We start from the raw sequence: 21,985 nt of genomic DNA on the forward strand, positions 1-21,985 counted from the left end.
TAAAGGCAATATGGAGCAGCATGATCTATTTTTTTGTGTTAGCAATATCTATTGGCAATGTGGGGAGATGGACAGGATGCATGAAAAAGAGGCTAAAATCTTAGAGATCACTTGTGTGAGATGGCGGGCCTTGAGGATGAAACCTAGAGAACTGCAGTGGGCATGGAGAGTTGGGGGAGACATTCAAGAGAAATTCCAGATGTATCTGGATAGGACTTGAAAAGTGAATGGATAGGGCCATACAGGAGCTGGTATCTCAGAAGAACTGGGAACTCCTAGCTTGGGTGACAAGCTGATTGTAATATTATTAATTGAAAGAAAGAAGCCGAGGTTTCAAGCAGATGTATATACTTTACTATGTTAATTTGATGCAATTGGAAAATACTAGGAGTAGTTATTCAGCCAGTACTTGGAAATACAGACGTAGAAATCGGAAGGGAAATATGTCTAAAAGTACAATTTCCATACTTTCCATACCTCTTCCTTGAGGCAGAGCTTTCATACATTTCTGTCTCCTCAACACCAAGCAAAATATCAGGCACTTAATAGGCACTCAGAAAGGACTTGGCAAATTGAATACTAGGAAATGTCATATGGCTTAAAGATAGTGAATCCTAGTTACCCACCGACTTCCTAAGCAGTAAAGTAAAATTGATACCATTATTCAAATAGAGGCCAAATATTTTCTAGGGTTGTGGCATTAGAGATTCATGTGTAGGATCAAGGGCTGTAGTCACTGTTCTTGTAGGCCTCAATCATTTCTTGCACGCTGTTGTCCTGTGACTCAAATTACTAAAGCAAAGTAACTCGCCAGGAGAACTGGCAAATTAACTCTACTATTCAAGCTCACCAGTTTCAATTCTGTGGCTCATTGTCTGTGTAAAATATGTATATTTTCCTTAGAAGGAGAATTTTTTGTTTGTTTGTTTAAATACAGTCATAAATAGCTTTAAACTGTCTTAATATAGGTATGGCTTTTTTCCAGGGATTGAATTTATTCGACAAGTTCCTTGCACCTTTATTCTTGACAGAGGCAGGATAAAATTCTATCAAATACAGGCACTTTCAAATATATGTATTTAAATGCAATGAAGATGCAGTACCCAAATCCAGCAGCCTTAAAATATTTACTGTGCCAGGGAGAAAGCCATTACAAGAAATATGTATTGAGCACTTTTTTTTTTTTTTTTTTTGCGGTACGCAGGCGTCTCACTGTTGTGGCCTCTCCAGTTGCGGAGCACAGGCTCTGGATGCGCAGGCTCAGCGGCCATGGCTCACGGGCCCAGCCGCTCTGCAGCATGTGGGATCTTCCCGGACCGGGGCACGAACCCATGTCCCCTGCATCAGCAGGCGGACCCTCAACCACTGTGCCGCCAGGGAAGCCCTTGAGCACTTTTATACATTGTACGTGGATAGACTTATGGGCTTGGGCCACAATGTTGAAGAAATATATTACAATCTGCCCTCCCTCCTATAAAGGTCAGGGGAAAATAAACAGGCAAATTCTATATAGAATGATCAAAGCCACCATAGGGACTAGTAGGATGCAAGGAAGGGCTTCCGATCAGTGGTCATGCCTTTCCAGAGGAACTGTCTGTCTTAGCATACAAAACATCAATGAAATATCAGTGTGAATTAGACTGTTGATTAAAAAAAAAAAAGGAGGAATGATTCAGGAAGAACAGCAAATGCCTGGAGGCTAGAAAGAGCATGGTGAGTTTAAGGCAGTGCAAGTGGTTGAGTATGGCTGGCAGAGAAAAGTATGCAGGGTGACTGATGAGAGCTGAGCGTTAATTATGCCCATTATGTGGAAAGAAAAGATGTTAAAGGTCAGCCTGCTAGGCAGTATAAGTAGGTCAATGAACAACAACATGAAAATCAGAGGGACCATGATACAGTGATATTTGTGGTATCATTGTGACCCTTGCTATTAGTTGTTAATTAAAGAGATTTAGACAGGTACTTCCCTGGTGGTACAGTGGTTAAGAATCCACCTGCCAATGCAGGGGCCACAGGTTCGAGCCCTGGTCCAGGAAGATCCCACATGCCACGGAGAAACTAAGCCCATGTGCTACAACTACTGAGTCTGCGCTCTAGAGCCTGCAAGCCACAACTGCTGAGCCCTCAAGCCACAACTACGGAAGCCCGTGTGCCTAGAGCCCATGCTCCGCAACAAAAGAAGCCACCACGATGAGAAGCACACGCACTGCAACAAAGAGTAGCCCGCACGCAGCAATGAAGACCCTATGCAACCAAAAATAAATAAATAAAAGAAATAAATTTTTAAAAAAGTGAGATTTAGACAAAAAAATTATGTTTGAGCAACTGAAAGACAGTGAATTATTGATAATTTATCCATTTAATGCTTGTATTAGATGCCCAGAGTATAAATATATAAATTATTAATATTTTTTTAAAAATACTGCACTTCTAATAATGAAGATGAATGTTCTGGACTTTGTTAGAGACACTCCATGCATGAACTAATTCATCATCATCTAGAATCTAAAATGTGCTTTCATATTTCTATTGCATAATTATTTTTTGCTGTATAACTATGGTGATTGCATAAACTTTCATCCAAACTGGGACATCTTTGAGGGTGAAAGATGTGTTATAAATAATTACACAAGGACAATAGGCATAAACATGAACTGTCCTGGGCAAACCCAGGACTGGCTATGATTCTTATTCAAAATGTGTGTTTCATTTTAAAGTGTGCTTAAATGATTGCAATTATGTAAAATTTGGAATAGTGTTTTGAAATAGAATACCCTTTTCTCTTTTAATTAGATGTGTTTTAATCCTTTAATATTCTAAAGTTGGTGAACTACTCCATTTTGCCTTCCTAGTTTCACCTTCACATTTTTATTTGTCAGTATATTTAGTAAATAACTGGCAGAAATAGATAAAATGAAGATGATAAATTTCTAATTTGTGACACCAGCTGTTAAATGTGCATACAGCTTTTTAAAGCAGAATTCTTCTTCAAAGTCTAAAAGAGGATACTTCATTGTATTTTATTTTTCCTTAGCTTCCAAAACAGAAATTAAGATCAAGTCCAATAAAAAAAAATTATGGCCAATGAAAAATGAAGCATTATTAAAATAAGAAAAAGGGAAGAATTTGAAAGACTTACTGCAGAGGAGAACTACCAGATTGTAGCACTTCAATGGATCCTTATACAAAGACACAATACTCAGCTAATATTCAAGCAAGTGGCACATTATTATTCTTACAGATTGATACCTTTGCTTATTATCCCCTTGACTGCACACAAAACACAATAATTTGAATCTAATAATGTCAGTAAAAACTTCCATTAATAATATAAAGTGTTATTAAAACAAAAAAAATTATCTGTGGCTTGTCCCAATTGATTTTTGTTTCTATAATTGATAGACTGAGTTTCACTATACCTGGGTACACCAGGACAACTGACTTTGATAATAAAGAAAAATAACTGATTTCAGATTTCAAGTGGGGCAGTTTGGAAACAGTGCTTTGTCAAGTTTCTTAACTCCCACAGAGTGTAGCACCACAGGGCTCCAGGTAGATCCACAGGAGACGATGGAAACACATTTTGGAGTTTTATATAGTCCAATGATAATTAAAATACCATGCAAGATGAATCTCATGCGTGACTATTTTACATAAATGGTAAAAAGAGCCTTTCTTTGTTGAATGACTCCCAAACCCCTACTGAATGAAATTCAAGGAAACTGCAGTCGAACATAAGGCTGTCTCCAGGGTCTGGCTCTATACCTCATTTCCCTGTTAACTGCTCGTAGCCTGGTACATCATGCCTCCAAGCTTTTGCTTCTGTTCTTCCTTATGGTCAAACGTATTTCCTGCTTTCATTCATTAGCCAAAGCCATCCAATACAACACTGAGCTTGGGATAATCCCCAGAAAATTTTCCCTGAGTCCCAGATTAATTTAAATGTTCTTAATCTGTGCTTCGTTAGAGCTTTTACATTGCCTTCCTGTTAGCAGTTGATGTGTTGTATTTGGTTTATCAGCTTACATGATCTTTCCCCTTCTAGACTACCCATTCTTCAAGGACAAAGAAACGATCAATAAATACAGAATCTAGTGTGTATAACATAATCGGTGCTAACAAAATATGTCCTAATTTGAGCTAAAATTAAATGTATCGATGTATTACTGTTTGCAGTTGCACTGACAGATAATTAAACCAGAAAACCATTTCTAAGGAAATGCAGCTTGGTGAAGTGAAATAAGTATGGCTTTAGCTTAGATAAACTTAAATTTGAATTTCAATTCTGCTGCTTATTAGTGATGTAACTCTGATTCAATCACTTGCCCTATCTGAACTTTAGTTTTGACATTTGTACCCATAAACATAGTACTAAGTACTAAGGTTGTGGCTATAAAATATACATAAAACACCCTGTACAATGTACATGCTCAGTAAGCTTCTTTACCTTACTTCCTTTTCTTTTAACACTTCTAAATTAAAAAAAAAATGCCATAGGGCTGCATATCTATATCTATTTGTTGCATGTTTAGATATGAAAAAGTCAGACAATACACACTAGACATACTGTGTGTCCTTGCTTATTTCTGTTCTTTTACTTAAAATGCTTTTCTCCTAGCCCCGATCTCTATTTGGTAAATTCATACTCTTCTTTCACTGCTCAGCTCAAATCTTACCTTCTCAGTAAAGTCTCTAAGAATTAACGGATAGATCATCTGGGTTTCCACAATACCTTTGTAATGATTTTATTACAATATATTATATATTATTAAATCAAAATTGTAATGCCAAATGGATTCCCTTAGCTTTGAAAAATTTTGTGGTTGAAGATCATTTTTCAAAATAAATAATGAAACATATACTAAAATAATTTCTGGACAAGCAAGATCTTTTCATTTTAGTTTTGAAAAAGCAATAACATTTAAAAACATAATACATTATTAAAATAAAAATATATATAAATCCAGGCACTTTTTTTTTTATTTTGCGGTACGCGGGCCTCTCACTGCTGTGGCCTCTCCCGTTGCGGAGCACAGGCTCCGGACGCGCAGGCTCAGCGCCCATGGCTCACAGGCCCAGCTGCTCCACAGCATGTGGGATCCTCCCGGACCGGGGCACAAACCCGTGTCCCCTGCATCGGCAGGCGGACTCCCAACCACTGCGCCACCAGGGAAGCCCCAGGCACTTTTTAAATACATTCACTGGTTAAGCTTTTGTGGTCAAAAATTAAATCCACTTGGTAAAAAACAAACAAACAGGAAACAAAATCTAAACTAAATGTTAGAAGATGTAATAAATTATAGTATGTAGAATTACATACATTTGACCAAGGCATTTATTACATATAAAAGTATCAGTATTTGAATAGCACTGTAATATAAAAAGTTATGTTAAAGAAAAGCAACACAGATAATGTGTTAGAACTGTTGCACTTCACCTTTTTAAAGAAAAATTGGCTAATTGCAATTCAAATTAATTTTAATTTTTATAGCTTAAAAGTCCCTACAGTAGCCTCTAGAGGACTCGCTGATAAACACAAGAACATTAGAACATTAGCTATATTTATAAACCCAAGAACGTTAAGCAATTAGTTAAATTTACCTTAATAACCAAATCAAACTTCTGGTGAAAGTCTCTATTTACTGGCTCCAGGAGACTAAGTTCTGCAGTCCTTGGATGCATATGAAAAAATCGTGGGTAATCCTCAGGAGTCCCTGAAAGACATTGATATTTCAGCACTTAATTGAGAACAATAAGTAATATGTGTATTTGCTATATCTATTTCCCTTCATTAACTGAGGAACAAAATCATAATTTTATTAGTAAATTAAGTTTCAAACTTATACAGTCTAGGGAAAGCAGATGCATATGTGGTATATCATTCATTAGTTTATGAGTAAGAGGGTGAAAATACCTGTTTGGATGATTTTCCAAATATCTTTTATTAAGTGAGTACTTTAATTAATTTGAAACTTCATCACATAAAAGAGATATAAAGTGTATTGAGAACAAATTTTGAATTATAAAATTGTATTTTAGTGGTACATAAATCTTAATTATAATCTGTATCGTCTTTCACCATATCTTGTGACAATGACTAGTAATTTGTACCAAATTGCTTGGAAATTAAAATAAGAATATTCTGTTCTAGTTGGGCAAGTATTTTTTCTTAAGATAAGTATTCAGCTAAATAAATCAATCATATGAAATAAATAAAATATTTTGAATTACTCAGTGTCTAGAGAGGATATTTCTTAAATGCAGCCATTTTAGTGAGTTGAAATTTCCTTGAATTGTATCATTTTCCTTTGTATACTACAATATTCTTTTTTCCAAAGTGAAGATAAAGTGGAAGTCAAATCATATAACTGTGGAATATATGCATTTAGCATAACAATAATGATAAGAATAAAATAATACGGCTGCCAATTATTGAATCCTACACTGTACTAAATGCTTTATATAAGTAATCATTGATAACTCTGTAAATCATTCCCATTTTACACAGGAGAACTTAGGAGATTTGCAATATTAAGTAATTTGTCCAAAGTCAAAGAGACAATGTCAGACAGAACTTGCATTCAAATCTAGGTTGACAGACGCCAAAAATACCCAAAAATGCGTTAATTGCTATACTATTTTGCTTCAACTATGAGACACGAAAGAAAATTTTCCTGGGCATTATGTGAGGGGAGAAAATGTATGCCAGTAAAACAGACTTTAAAATCCAGAAATTAGGGCTTCCCTGGTGGCACAGTGGTTGAGAGTCCGCCTGCCGATGCAGGGGACACGGGTTCGTGCCCCGGTCCGGGAAGATCATACATGCCGGAGAGCGGTTAGGCCCGTGAGCCATGGCCGCTGAGCCTGTGCGACCGGAGTCTATGCTCCGCAACAGGAGAGGCCACAACAGTGAGAGGCACGCGTACCGCAAAAAAAAAAAAAAAAAAAAAAATCCAGATATAGTCAAAATTGCATTTGAAAATTGAGCTTATGATAAAGGAGTCATCTCAAAATAATAACGGAAAATGGATTTTTGAATAGGAGCATTAACCTAATAGGAGAGACAGAAAATGATAAAATTGTGTCTATTCTTCATACAATATACTAGAGTAAACCCCAAATGGATAAGATATTCATGCACAATATGCAATAAAACAACACAAGAGCTAGTAATAGATGAAAACATGGATGAATTCTATTCTAATGTGAGAGTGGGCATAACTTTCCTACCTATGGCTCAAAACAAAGAATTAATAAGGAAAAAGAGTGATAAATTTAATGGCATTACAAATTGCATGGCAAAACACAATAAACAAAGTAAAACCGCAGGTGACAAACTAGGGAAATATTTGTATTTACGTCAGAGACAAAGGCTCATATCCCTAACATACGTACATTTTCAAATTAGAAAAGTAAAAGATCAGCAATATATTTTTTAAAAAGTTTTGGGATAGAGAATGAACAGCTGGTTCACAGAAAGAGAAAGACAGATGACTCTTGACCGCACACAAAGATATTCACCTTTATACATAAGAAGAAAAACTCAAAACCACACTGAGATTCTATTTCTCTCTTGCTCAGTTAGCAATGGTACAAGGTGGATGCCAAAATCCATGAACTGAATTTTTGCTAATGATCCCACCATTTTTCTCACTATACTGGTTCAAATCGCCTTATTCCTCTAATACAACTCTGCATATATTTTCCAAATGATTCTTCCTTGTCTGTCATTCTCCCCATGGTTTTCACTTACACAGTGTTTGCTCATTCAGAGTCTTGTCATTTCATTCTTCTACCACTGTGATAGCCTCCTAAATCTTCTAACATCCCATTTACTTATAATCATTGAAATGAACTTTACTTGAAATAAATGCCACTTTACTCTCCCAGTTAGCTAGATACAATTTTTACTTATTGTTTACTGTGGTGATCCCCAAAGTAGGATTGAGGAAACAATACCAAACCTCTTGGAACAGGTTAAGCTGGCGGAAGAGGAACAGGTTAAGATGGCGGAAGAGTAAGACGCGGAGATCACCTTCCTCCCCACAGATACACCAGAAATACATCTACCCGTGAAACAACTCCTAGAGAACACCTACTGAACGCTGGCAGAAGACCTCAGACCTCCTAAAAGGCAAGAAACCCCCCACGTACCTGGGTAGGGAAAAAGAAAAAAGAATAAACAGAGACAAAAGGATAGGGACGAGACCTGCACCAGTGGGAGGGAGCCGTGAAAGAGTTTTCCACACACTAGGAAGCCCCTTCGCGGGCGGAGACTGCGGGTGGCGGAGGGGAAAAGCTTCGGAGCCGCGGAGGAGAGCGCAGCAACAGGGGTGCGGGGGGCAAAGCGGGGAGATTCCCGCACAGAGGATCAGGGCCGACCGGCACTCACCAGCTCGAGAGGCTTGTCTGCTCCCCCGCCACAGCGGGCGGGGCTGTGAGCAGAGGCTCGGGCTTCGGTCAGAGCGCAGGGAGAGGACCGGGGTTGGCAGCGTGAACACTGCCTGCAGGGGGTTAGTGCACCACGGCTAGCCGGGAGGGAGTCCGGGGAAAAGTCTGGACCTGCCAAAGAGGCAAGAGACTTTTTCTTACCTCTTTGTTTCCTGGTGCGCGAGGAGAGGGGATTAAGAGCGCTGCTTAAAGGAGCTCCAGAGACGGGAGCGAGCCGCGGCTAAAAGCGCGGACCCCAGAGACAGGCATGAGACGCTAAGGCTGCTGCCGCCGCCACCAAGAAGCCTATGTGCGAGCACAGGTCACTCTCCACACCCCGCTTCTGGGGAGCCTGTGCGGCCCGCCACTGCCAGGGTCCCGGGAGCCAGGGTCAACTCCTCCAAGAGAACGCACGGCGCACCTCAGGCTGGCCCAACGTCACGCCGGTCTCTGCCGCCGCAGGCCCGCCCCGCACTCCGTGCCCCTCCCCCCCCACGCCTGAGTGAGCCAGAGCCACCGAATCAGCAGCTCCTTTTTAACCCCGCCCTGTGTGAGCATCCTCTCTGAGCAAAGAACAGACGCCTTACGGCGACCTACACGCACAGGCGGGGCCAAATCCAAAGCTGAGCCCCTGGGAGCTGTGAGGGCAAAGAAGAGAAAGGGAAATCTCTCCCAGAAGCCTCAGGAGCAGCGGGTTAAAGCTCCACAATCAACTTGATATACCCTGCATCTGTGGAATACCTGAATAGACAACCAATCATCCCAAATTAAGGAAGTGGACTTTAGGAGCAAGATCTATGATTTTTTTCCCTTTTCCTCTTTTTGTGAATGTTTATGTGTATGCTTCTGTGTGAGATCTTGTCTGTACAGTCTTGCTTCCACCATTTGTCCTAGGGTTCTATCTGTCCGTTTTTTTCTCTTAATAATTATATTTTTATTTTAATAACTTTATTATATGTTATCTTACTTTATCTTTTTTCCTTCCTTCCCTCCTTCCTTCCTCCCTCCCTCGCTCCTTTCTTTCTTTCTACTTCTACTAATTCTTTCTTTCTACTTTTTCTCCCTTTTATTCTGAGCCGTGTGGATGAAAGGCTCTTGGTGCTCCAGCCAGGAGTCAGGGCTCTGCCTCTGAGGTGGGAGAGCCAACTTCAAGACACTGGTCCACAAGAGACCTCCCAGCTCCACATAATATCAAACGGCAAAAATCTCCCAAAGATCTCCATCTCAACACCAGCACCCAGCTTCACTCAACGACCAGCAAGCTACAGTGCTGGACATCCTATGCCAAACAACTAGCAAGACAGGAACACAACCTCACCCATTAGCAGAGAGGCTGCCTAAAATCATAATAAGTCCACAGACACCCCAAAACACACCACCAGACGTGGACCTGCCCACCAGAAAGACAAGATCCAGCCTCATCCACCACAACACAGGCACTAGTCCCCTCCACCAGGAAGCCTACACAACCCACTGAACCAACCTTAGCCACTGGGGACAGACACCAAAAACAACGGGAACTACAAACCTGCAGTCTGCAAAAAGGAGACGCCAAACACAGTAAGATAAGCAAAATGAGAAGACAGAAAAACACACAGCAGATAAAGGAGCAAGATAAAAATGAACCAGACCTAACAAATGAAGAGGAAATAGGCAGTCTACCTGAAAAAGAATTCAGAATAATGATAGTAAGGATGATCCGAAATCTTGGAAATAGAATGGACAAAATGCAAGAAACAGTTAACAAGGACCTAGAAGAAATAAAGATGAAACAAGCAACGATGAACAACACAATAAATGAAATTAAAAGTACTCTAGATGGGATCAATAGCAGAATAACTGAGGCAGAAGAACGGAATAGTGACCTGGAAGATAAAATAGTGGAAATAATTACTGCAGAGCAGAATAAAGAAAAAAGAGTGAAAAGAACTGAGGACAGTCTCAGAGACCTCTGGGACAACATTAAATGCACCAATATTCGAATTATAGGGGTTCAAGAAGGAGAAGAGAAAAAGAAAGGGACTGAGAAAATATTTGAAGAGATTATAGTTGAAAACTTCCCTAATATGGGAAAGGAAATAGTTAATCAAGTCCAGGAAGCACAGAGAGTCCCACACAGGATAAATCCAAGGAGAAATATGCCAAGACACATATTAATCAAACTGTCAAAAATTCAATACAAAGAAAACATATTAAAAGCAGCAAAGGAAAAACAACAAATAACACATAAGGGAATCCCCATACAGTTAACAGCTGATCTATCAGCAGAAACTCTGTAAGCCAGAAGGGACTGGCAGGAAATATTTAAAGTGATGAAGGAGAAAAACCTGCAACCAAGATTACTCTACCCAGCAAAGATTTCATTCAGATTTGATGGAGAAATTAAAACCTTTACAGACAAGCAAAAGCTGAGAGAGTTCACACCACCAAACCAGCTCTACAACAAATGCTAAAGGAACTTCTCTAGGCAAGAAACACAAGAGAAGGAAAAGACCTACAATAACAAACCCAAAAAAATTAAGAAAATGAGAATAGGAACATACATATTACATATACACATTACCTTAAATGTAAATGGACTAAATGCTCCCACCAAAAGACATAGATTGGCTGAATGGATACAAAAACAAGACCCATATATTTGCTGTCTACAAGAGACCCACTTCAGACCTAGAGACACATACAGACTGAAAGTAAGGGGATGGAAAAAGATATTTCATGCAAATTGAAACAAAAAAAAACCTGGAGTAGCAATTCTCATATCAGACAAAATAGGTTTTAAAATAAAGAATATTAGAAGAGACAAAGAAGGACACTACATAATGATCAAGGGATCGATCCAAGAAGAAGATGTAACAATTATAAATATTTATGCAACCAACAGAGGAGCACCTCAATATATAAGGCAAATACTAACAGCCATAAAAGGGGAAATCGTAACACACTCACAGTAGGGGACTTTAACACCCCACTTTCACCAATGGACAGATCATCCAAAATGAAAATAAATAAGGAAACACAAGCTTTAAATGATACATTAAACAAGACGGACTTAATTGATATTTATAGGACACTCCATCCAAAAACAACAGAATACACATTTTTCTCAAGTGCTCATGGAACATTCTCCAGGATAGATCATATCTTGGGTCACAAATCAAGCCTTGGCAAATTTAAGAAAATTGAAATTGTATCAAGTATCTTTTCCAACCACAATGCTACGAGACTAGATATCAATTACAGGAAAAGATCTGTAAAAAATACAAACACATGGAGGCTAAACAATACACTACTTAATAACGAAGTGATCACTGAAGAAATCAAAGAGGAAATTTAAAAATACCTAGAAACAAATGACAATGGAGACACGACGACCCAAAATCTATGGGATGCAGCAAAAGCAGTTCTAAGAGGGAAGTTTATAGCAATACAATCCTACCTTAAGAAACAGGAAACATCTCGAATAAACAACCTACCCTTGCACCTCAAGCAATTAGAGAAAGAAGAACAAAAAAACCTCAAAGTTAGCAGAAGGAAAGAAATCAGATCAGAAATAAATGAAAAATCAGATCAGAAATAAATGAAAAAGAAATGAAGGAAACAATAGCAAAGATCAATAAAACTAAAAGTTGGTTCTTTGAGAAGATAAACAAAATTGATAAACCATTAGCCAGACTCATCAAGAAAAAAGGGAGAAGACTCAAATCAATAGAATTAGAAATGAAAAAGGAGAAGTAACAACCGACACTGCAGAAATACAAAAGACCATGAGAGATTACTACAAGCAACTCTATGCCAATAAAATGGACAACCTGGAATAAATGGTCAAATTCTTAGAAATGCACAACCTGCCGAGACTGAATCAGGAAGAAATAGAAAATATGAACAGACCAATCACAAGCTTTGAAATTGAAACTGTGATTAAAAATCTTCCAACAAACAAAAGCCCAGGACCAGATGGCTTCACTCTCAAATTCTATCAAACATTTATCTATCTATCAAACACCTATCCTTCTCAAACCCTTCCAAAATATAGCAGAGGGAGGAACACTCCCAAACTCATTCTATGAGGCCAGCATCACCCTGATACCAAAACCAGACAAGGATGTCACAAAGAAAGAGAACTACAGGCCAATATCACTGATGAACATAGATGCAAAAATCCTCAACAAAATACTAGCAAACAGAATCCAACAGCACATTAAACGGATCATACACCATGATCAAGTGGGGTTTATTCCAGGAATGCAAGGATTCTTCAATATACACAAATTAATCAACATGATACACCATATTAACAAATTGAAGGAGAAAAACCATATGATCATCTCAATAGATGCAGAGAAAGCTTTCGACAAAATTCAACACCCATCTATGATAAAAGCTCTGCAGAAAGTAGGCATAGAGGGAACTTTCCTCAACATAATAAAGACCATATATGACAAACGCACAGCCAACATCATCCTCAATGGTGAAAAACTGAAAGCATTTCCAGTAAGATCAGAAACAAGACAAGGTTGCTCACTCTCACCACTCTTATTCAACATAGTTTTGGAAGTTTTAGCCACAGCAATCAGAGCAGAAAAGGAAATAAAAAGAATCCAAATCAGAAAAGAAGAAGTAAAGCTGTCACTGTTTGCAGATGACATGATACTATACATAGAGAATCCTAAAGATACTACCAGAAAACTACTAGAGCTAATCAATCATTTGGAAAAGTAGCAGGATACAAAATTAATGCACAGAAATCTCTGTCACTCCTATACACTAAAGATGAAAAATCTGAAAGTGATATCAAGAAAACACTCCCATTTACCATTGCAACAAAAAGAATAAAATATCTAGGAATAAACCTACCTAAAGAGACAAAAGACCTGTATGCAGAAAATTATAAGACACTGATGAAAGAAATTAAAGATGATACAAATAGATGGAGAGATATACCATGTTCTTGGATTGGAAGCATCAACATTGTGAAAATGACTCTACTACCGAAAGCAATCTATAGATTCAATGCAATCCCTATCAAACTACCACTGGCATTTTTCACAGAACTAGAACAAAAAATTTCGCAATTTATATGGAAACACAAAAGACCCCGAATAGCCAAAGCAATCTTGAGAACGAAAAATGGAGCTGGAGGAATCAGGCTCCTGGACTTTGGACTATACTACAAAGCTACAGTAATCGAGACAGTATGGTACTGGCACAGAAAAAGATAGATAGATCAATGGAACAGGATAGAAAGCCCAGAGATAAACCCACGCACATATGGACACCTTATCTTTGATAAAGGTGGCAGGAATGTACAGTGGAGAAAGGACAGCCTCTTCAATAAGTGGTGCTGGGAAAACTGGACAGGTACATGTAAAAGTATGAGATTAGATCACTCCCTAACAGCATACACAAAAATAAGCTCAAAATGGATTAAAGACCTAAATGTAAGGCCAGAAACTATCAAACTCTTAGAGGAAAACATAGGCAGAACACTCTATGACATAAATCACAGCAAGATCCTTTCTGACCCACATCCTAGAGAAATGGAAATAAAAACAAAAATAAACAAATGGGACCTAATGAAACTTCAAAGTTTTTGCACAGCAAAGGAAACCATAAACAAGACCAAAAGACAACCCTCAGAATGGGAGAAAATATTTGCAAATAAGCAACTGACAAAGGATTAATCTCCAAAATTTATAAGCAGCTCATGCAGCTCAATAACAAAAAACCAAACAACCCAATCCAAAAATGGGCAGAAGACCTAAATAGACATTTCTCCAAAGAAGATATACAGACTGCCAACAAACACATGAAAGAATGCTCAACATCATTAATCATTAGAGAAATGCAAATCAAAACTACAATGAGATATCATCTCACACCAGTCAGAATGGCCATCATCAAAAAATCTAGAAACAATAAATGCTGGAGAGGGTGTGGAGAAAAGGGAACACTCTTGCACTGCTGGTGGGAATGTGAATTGGTTCAGCCACTATGGAGAACAGTATGGAGGTTCCTTAAAAAACTACAAATAGAACTACCATATGACCCAGCAATCCCACTACTGGGCATATACCCTGAGAAAACCAAAATTCAAAAATAGTCATGTACCAAAACGTTCATTGCAGCTCTATTTACAATCGCCCGGAGATGGAAACAACCTAAGTGCCCATCATCGGATGAATGGATAAAGAAGATGTGGCACGTATATACAATGGAATATTACTCAGCCATAAAAAGAAACGAAATTGAGCTATTTGTCATGAGGTGGATAGACCTAGAGTCTGTCATACAGAGTGAAGTAAGTCAGAAAGAAAAAGACAAATACTGTATGCTAACACATATATATGGAATTTTAGGAAAAAAAAGTGTCATGAAGAACCTAGGGGTAAGACAGGAATAAAGACACAGACCTACTGGAGAACGGACTTGAGGATATGGGGAGGGGGAAGGGTGAGCTGTGACAGGGCGAGAGAGAGTCATGGACATATATACACTAACAAACGTAAGGTAGATAGCTAGTGGGAAGCAGCCACATGGCACAGGGATATCGGCTTGGTGCTTTGTGACTGCCTGGAGGGGTGGGATAGGGAGGGTGGGAGGGAGGGAGAGGCAAGAGGGAAGAGATATGGGAACATATGTGTATGTATAACTGATTCACTTTGTTATAAAGCAGAAACTAACACACCATTGTAAAGCAATTATACCCCAATAAAGATGTTAAAAAAATAAAAAAATAAAATAAAATGTGTTTCTTATAGATAGCAAGTAGTAAGATCATGTTTTTCTTTTTCTCTTTTTATGTATTGTGCCAATCTGAATCTTTTAATTGGAACATTGAATCCATTTACATTGATTGTGATTACTAAAAAGATGGTATTTACCTCTGCCATTTTGCTGTCTTCTATATATCTTAGGCCCTTTTTGTTCCTCTATTGTTCCATTACTGCTTTATTTTTCATGTGTACTGTTTAAATTCCTTTGTTTTGTGCTTTACTATAAATCTTCAAATTATGTAAACAATTAAATTGTTAAACTATTCTCCTAGTGGCTATGCTGGGAATTAAGATTGATGTCTTAATTTATGGCAATCTAATTTGGACTAATAGCAACTTAACTTCAATAGTATATAAAAATTTTACTCCTGTATAACTTTATTTTACCTTTGCTCTTTGCTGTTATTATCACAAGTTATATGTTTCTACTTTGTCCATCAATATAGATGTATAATTATTGATTTATGATATTTTCTTTAAATCAAATAAGAGAAAGAAGAATTACTAGCATATGTGTGTGTGTGTGTGTGTGTGTATATAGATATATGGATATATAAAATGTCTTTTATACTTAACCATGTAGTTATTTTTACCAGTGTTCTTTATTTCTTCATGTAGAACTGAGATACTTTCTATTGTGCTTTCATTTCAGCCTTAGGTCTCTACCCTTCAGTATTTCTTGTAGCAAAGGTGTGTTACTGATAAATTCTCAGATTATCTGGGAATATCTTAATTTCTCATTTATTTTTGAAGGCTATATTTGCTGTATTTAGAACTATTAATGAACATTTTCTTTTTCTTTCAGTTCTCTGAACATGTCATACTAATGTATTCCAGTATCCATGTTGCCTGATGAGAAGTCGGGTTATAATTTTATTGAGAATCAATTTCTATTATAAAGTCGCCTCTTTTTTGTTACTTTTGAATTATTTTTTGTCTGTGTCATTTGACAGTTTGATTGGGATGTGTCTAAGCGTGGATTTATTGTAGGTCTATTCTCTTGGGGAGTTCAATTAGCTTCTTGGAGGTATAGATTGTTTTCCTCAAATTTAGTTTTTGATCATTACTTATTCCTATATTCTTTCTGCCCCTTTCTGTTCTCTCCACAGAATGGTCTCTCCACAGAATGGTCCACAGAATGGTATTTTTTAGGTCTCTGAAGCTCTCTTTGCATTTCTTCATTCTTTTTCTCTTTCATCTTCTTAGATTTGGTAATTCAATTGACCTCTCTTCAAGTTTGCTGATTCTTTCTTCTTCCTGCTTGAATCTTCATTGAGCCCTGCTAGTGAATTTTTAATTTCAGTTGTTATACTTTTCAACTCCAAAATTTGTTTTCTTTTCATAATTTCTATCTTTTTGTTGATATTCTCTATTAAGATGACATAGAATTGGCTCAGGCTACTGTGGGTAATCAACAGCAGTGGCAGTAATTCCCCCATTGATAATAATGATGGTAGGACCAGTGAAGGGGTTGGCAATAGTCGCTGGATAACCTTTTTATACACATCAGCATCCACATCCTCAAGTCTAGTAAACCGACTATCAACAATGTGTGAAAGTAGAAGAGCTTGCCACCTAGCAACTGGGAAAACAAGCTCTGAAGGACACATACATTCAGAATTATCTGGATGGACATAAGGGAAACTAAGAGTTCTGGAAAAATAGGTAAAATCAGAGCCATGGGAACCCTGTCTTGTGGCAGAGGGAAACGGTTTGTGCTTCTATTCTTAACAGTTTTGCATGACTTAGGAAACATACTTTATTTTTCTTCCTAATGGTAATAGCAACATCAACTAACATTTATCGAGTGCTTTTTTCCAGGCACTAATATTTACATGAATTAGATCAAATTCTCAAAACACTTTTACAGAAAAGTCTATTTTGATCAATCCCTTTGTCAAAGGTCTATTTTAAAGAGGAACAATCTGAGACAGATTAAGTAACTCGCCTAACATTATATGAATAGTAAGGGTTGAAGTCAGGATTTAAACATGGATAGTACAATTCCAGAGGCTGTGCTCTCAACACTTACAATGTCCTCTCTGCCTTTTAGAAGTGTACATACTATGAAAATATATCAATTTATTTAACTTAGCTGTGAAAGCAAAGTTAATGGTAGAGGTTATATATATTATGTAGTACTATCCATTATCCTAATGTTGGAGGTTGATGAAACTTAACGTCATTATGTCATTTTTCTGTTCTAATTCCTGCATTGGTTCCACGTTTCACTCAGAGTAAAAGCCAACAAAGCTCAATAGTATACAAGACTATATCTTCTGGTCGCCCTTATTTCTCATACCCTCTTTCTTCTACTTCCCCCTCACTGACTCCTCTCCAGTGCTACTGGCCTCATTGATGTTTCTGAAACTCACCAGGCAAACTCCTGCTTCTATCTCTGCCTAGAAACTCTTTTCCCAGATATCAACATGGTTAACTCCTTCAAGTTCTATAGGATTTTACTCCAATCTCACCTTTTCAATGAGACATATCTTGATCAATCCTATTTAATACTGCAACACCCCTTCTGTACCTCTAATCCCATTCATCAGCTCGATTTTTCTCATAGCACTACCATTTATTTTGTATAATAAATACATTTATTTAGCACATTAATTGTTTATTGCCTGTTTCTGCTGCCCGAAAACCAGTGCTACAAAGTGAGGAATCTGTCTTGCTCAACAGAGTAAGCACTCATTTATTCAAAGAGATTAAATTTTTTAAAGTGAAAGAAACATGAATATCAGTGGATACTATCCCATTCTGAGTAACATGGTTCCCCAAGACTATCTTTAAATGTAATGCTTTGGACTTTGCACAGGCTGCATCAACTATCTAAATAATTTTTATCCCATTTTATACTTGAAAACCCCTCTCTTTCTGCTAAAATAACTCTGTCTAAGCAATTTTCTTAGAAATCCTTAGTACTTTACTCCCATGAGACCACATGATATGTGGCTCATACTTTATTTGTAGTACTTAAAACCATGTATTTTAATTTATCTTTTGGCATGTTTCTATCCATAGACTCTACCCCTCCCTAACCTAGAACATTTATCCCTCATCTTCGTATCTATAGCATCTAGCATAGTAATTGACATATTGTCAAGCCCTCAGTTAATAAAATAAACAATAACTATTTCCTTTTATGTATACCAAACCCCCTACAGACTTAAAAGAGACTTCTGTTTATGTTTATAAGCGCTTTTAAAAAGTTTAATCGTCTAATCTATACAACTGACTTATAATACGTATGTAGTTCTAGACACCAAAGGCTTGAAACAGAATTACTTAAGTTTTCTTTACAGACAGCATTTCTAAGTAGGATATAGCATCATATTTTGAAATCTGTCTAACGTCTCTAGGTGGTTGTGTTGTTATATATGTGTACACGGGGTGGGAAGGGGTTAAGGGTAAAGTTAAATTCCATTGAATAGTTGTTTTCAAGCATACTTCACAAGTGACCTTCTTCATTAAGAGATGTATGGTGTGTTTTACATATATCTGTCTCTCTGGAGACTATAAATCATGCAAAGCAGCAACATCCATATTTTAGCAAAAGCAATTCAAGAAGAGTGACATGATCAGATTCTCATTTTTGCTTTTGGTACAACTGGCAGATATGCACAAGAATGGATTAAAATGGCTTCTGTGAAATTGTTCAAGGAAAAATTAACCAAGGGTATAATGTTTCCTTGGGGTAACACGATCTTTCTCTTTCCTTTTGGCTCCGATAGCTCTTAAATTTAAGTCACATATTTTTAGAATTATATAATGGTATCCAACCAATGACAAAGTACTAGTAGAGCAAACAGTGTAAGTTTTTCAATTCATTTTCAATTTTTTCTTAGAGAATTCTTTATGAGGTGATACAGAGGAAACTACCAATAAGTGGATTAAATCCTACTTTTGAAGTTGTTTTGCTTCCTCAATAAAAGTGTTCCTACTTGTTGTTCTACAAATTTCACTGAGACTAATACTAAAGAAGAAAAATGGTTATTTTTAAATGGTTATTTTTAAATTTAGTTTTACGTAAAAAATAATTTCAATAAAATTTCTAAAAAATAATTTCTAAAAAGAAAATCTTTGTTATTAAAGTTTTTTTAATTTGAAACATTTTTTTTCCCTACATGATTCTAGAGCTATAACTGAGAGTGCAAAATGTTAGCAGATACAAACCAACAAGGATGGAATAGAGGATGCCTGGCCTATCTGATGGCGGCTGAATATTCCGGTCCTGATCAATGGCTTCGATCGGTGGGGTAACAATGATGGGGTTCAATTCTTCCTGGAAAAAAAATCAGAGAGTTTAGTTCAGCTTCATTACCTCAGAAAGAACTGACACGCAGATATTGTAGTCTGGACAGCTAGGTAACACCTGAGCCAGCAGTTAGACTCAGATTTCAAGATTTGTAGTTGAACACCATAGACTAGTTAATTTTGAATCTGAAGAAAGGACAGACATTATAATAATCTCCAAGAGTGTCCTTGCCTGTTATTGTGGAAAAAATAAAAAATAAAAATAAAAACAAAATAAAAACAAATATATTCAGAGACAACCCTAGAAAGGTAAACTGAACTCAGAATGACTTGTATCTCTGGCATATTATCTTCAATTATTATAATTCTTAATTTTAACTGATTCTAATATCTACCCTTCTCTCTATATAATACTGGACTCATCATTGCTTGGATTTGTGGTCTGTATTTTAATCGAATAATTTTATAGCATTTAGAAAGAGAACAGTTACGTTAAAATAGTAAAAACTTCACCATCAACTATAAATATATTCTAGCACTGATAATTAAGTGATTTGAAATTTTAGCAAACTATATAATTTAATACCTAAATAATTGAACTTATCAATTATTAAATTACTTTCATTGCATTTTATGTGTTGTTTACACTTAGAAACTTCTCTTTTTCAATATCTTTTTAAAAACCCACTTAATATACATTTGATATTTAAAATCTAGTATAATCTCCCTTTAACAAAAAAAATAAGATGTAGACTACATGAAAGAAAATTTGCTGCACAATTGTCAATAACAATTGGTCAATGTCAATTTGTGGACACTGTTATTCTCATCTCATGTTATATTGTAAGTATACTATTTCCCAGAAGCTTTTGAAAATATTTAGCCAGATTCCTGTCTCTTTCCGTATGTTAACTAACAGAGAAAGGAAATACAAATCTAACACGTTCACAATACTCTTATTTAGACACATATATACTTAACATATATTCTTAAGAGGCCAAACTACCATTTCTATTTTTCTTTCATTAGTTTTGCTTTTTTCAAGTGGCAGAAATATCAAATCGTTTGAAAAAGTGCCATACATTTTGAAATATTTTTCCTTTGTGAACATTTTAAAAATGTAGTATTAAGGTGGGTGGCATGGGTCAAGCTGATCACTTTCAACTTTTTATGTGATCATAGAAGAAACACAAGTGGAACAGTTACATATATCTTTGAAGCTTATATACTACAAAATATATGATGTCTGGTTCTTTTCAAAACCTTCCAAACAGTATTGATAATTTTCTTTTTTTTAATTTTTAAAATTTATTTATTTTTTTTACTGAAGTATAGTTGATATACAATGTTGTATTAGTTTCAGGTGTACAGCAAAGTGATTCAGTTATACACACATACAGATCTATTTTTTTTTCAGATTCTTTCCTCTTATAGGTTATTACAAAAATGAGTATATTTCTCTGTGCTATACAGTACATCTTTGCTTTGATAATTTTCATCCTTAAAATGGGGGAGCAAAGAGCACACATGTGAAATACTCATACAGCCATGGCTCATGAAAATCACATCAGTTTCTGCCTGATCACTGGAACTTTATGCACATATTCAAACAAACAAACAAAAACACCTCAAGGAACTAACAAAAAATACTCTTATTATTTCCATGTATTCCAATATGTATCTGAAAAATTTTCAGGTATATTTTTTACCTTACAAATTGTGACTGACTGTTGTATCCAAAATGTGCATTTGAATATCCTTTCAATTGCATATTTGACCTTGATATATAAGGCTTTTTTTTTTGGTCACCTTAATGTTTTAAACATATACCACTCCTTACATTTAGACCCTATTAATATTGTCTCACTGAAGAAAAGTTCCTAATTTTAACATAGTCCTATACATTCCTTTCTCTTTTCATTTATACTTGGCGATTTCCTCTACCTGCACACATAATCTGACCACCTGAGGAACAGTTGATAATTTTCCCTTATCTACATCTATACAGAGACTATTGTGCTCATCCATATCAAAATTTATTGAACATTCTTGCTGACTGTACATCTGAGTTTCCGTGCCCATAACTTTCTTGAGAGCAGGGGTAAGGCTGATTTATATCTGTAGCACCAGAAACGTATGGGGCACACAGACACTCAAGAACTGTTGAATAAATGGCTTCTCGGCTCCAGATTATTTAGAGTATTCTTGACCCATGGATCCTTGCCTTTCTCTCTGGGTTCCTGTGGGACATCCAAATACACACACTGACATTTGATAAGTATCTTTTTATAACTCCCAGATCTTTGTGCTCACAAAGTTATTGCACCCAACTGGAGGGAAAAATAATGTGGCCATGGGAGTGGATCAAAATGCACAGATATGGACTCAGAGTTTTTCACTGAGATGGCCTTTTGGGTGTTACAGTAAGTAGTCTCATAAATATTCCAGTAGATTGAGTGGTGAACGTCTGTATCCTACAACAAAACATACCAACCTTGCTAGTAAGTTTTCAATAAGCT

General features: G+C 36.7%; 1 protein-coding gene across 7 annotated transcripts in view; it reads right to left on the reverse strand.

Moving 5' to 3' along the window:
* Window positions 1-21,985, reverse strand: part of PCDH15 (protocadherin related 15) — a gene marked incomplete at both ends in the record, with an annotated part of 708,164 nt that overhangs the window by 304,763 nt on the left and 381,416 nt on the right. For all 7 annotated transcript variants that reach the window (XM_082854334.1, XM_082854333.1, XM_082854332.1 and 4 more), the window contains 2 exons: window positions 5,602-5,714; window positions 19,386-19,494. In XM_082854334.1, the coding sequence (XP_082710460.1) occupies window positions 5,602-5,714; window positions 19,386-19,494 (222 nt within the window). The remainder of the gene's footprint in view (window positions 1-5,601; window positions 5,715-19,385; window positions 19,495-21,985) is intronic.

Source organism: Leucopleurus acutus (assembly GCF_964270905.1).
Source record: "Leucopleurus acutus genome assembly, chromosome: 14".
Taxonomy (NCBI): Eukaryota; Metazoa; Chordata; class Mammalia; order Artiodactyla; family Delphinidae; genus Leucopleurus; species Leucopleurus acutus.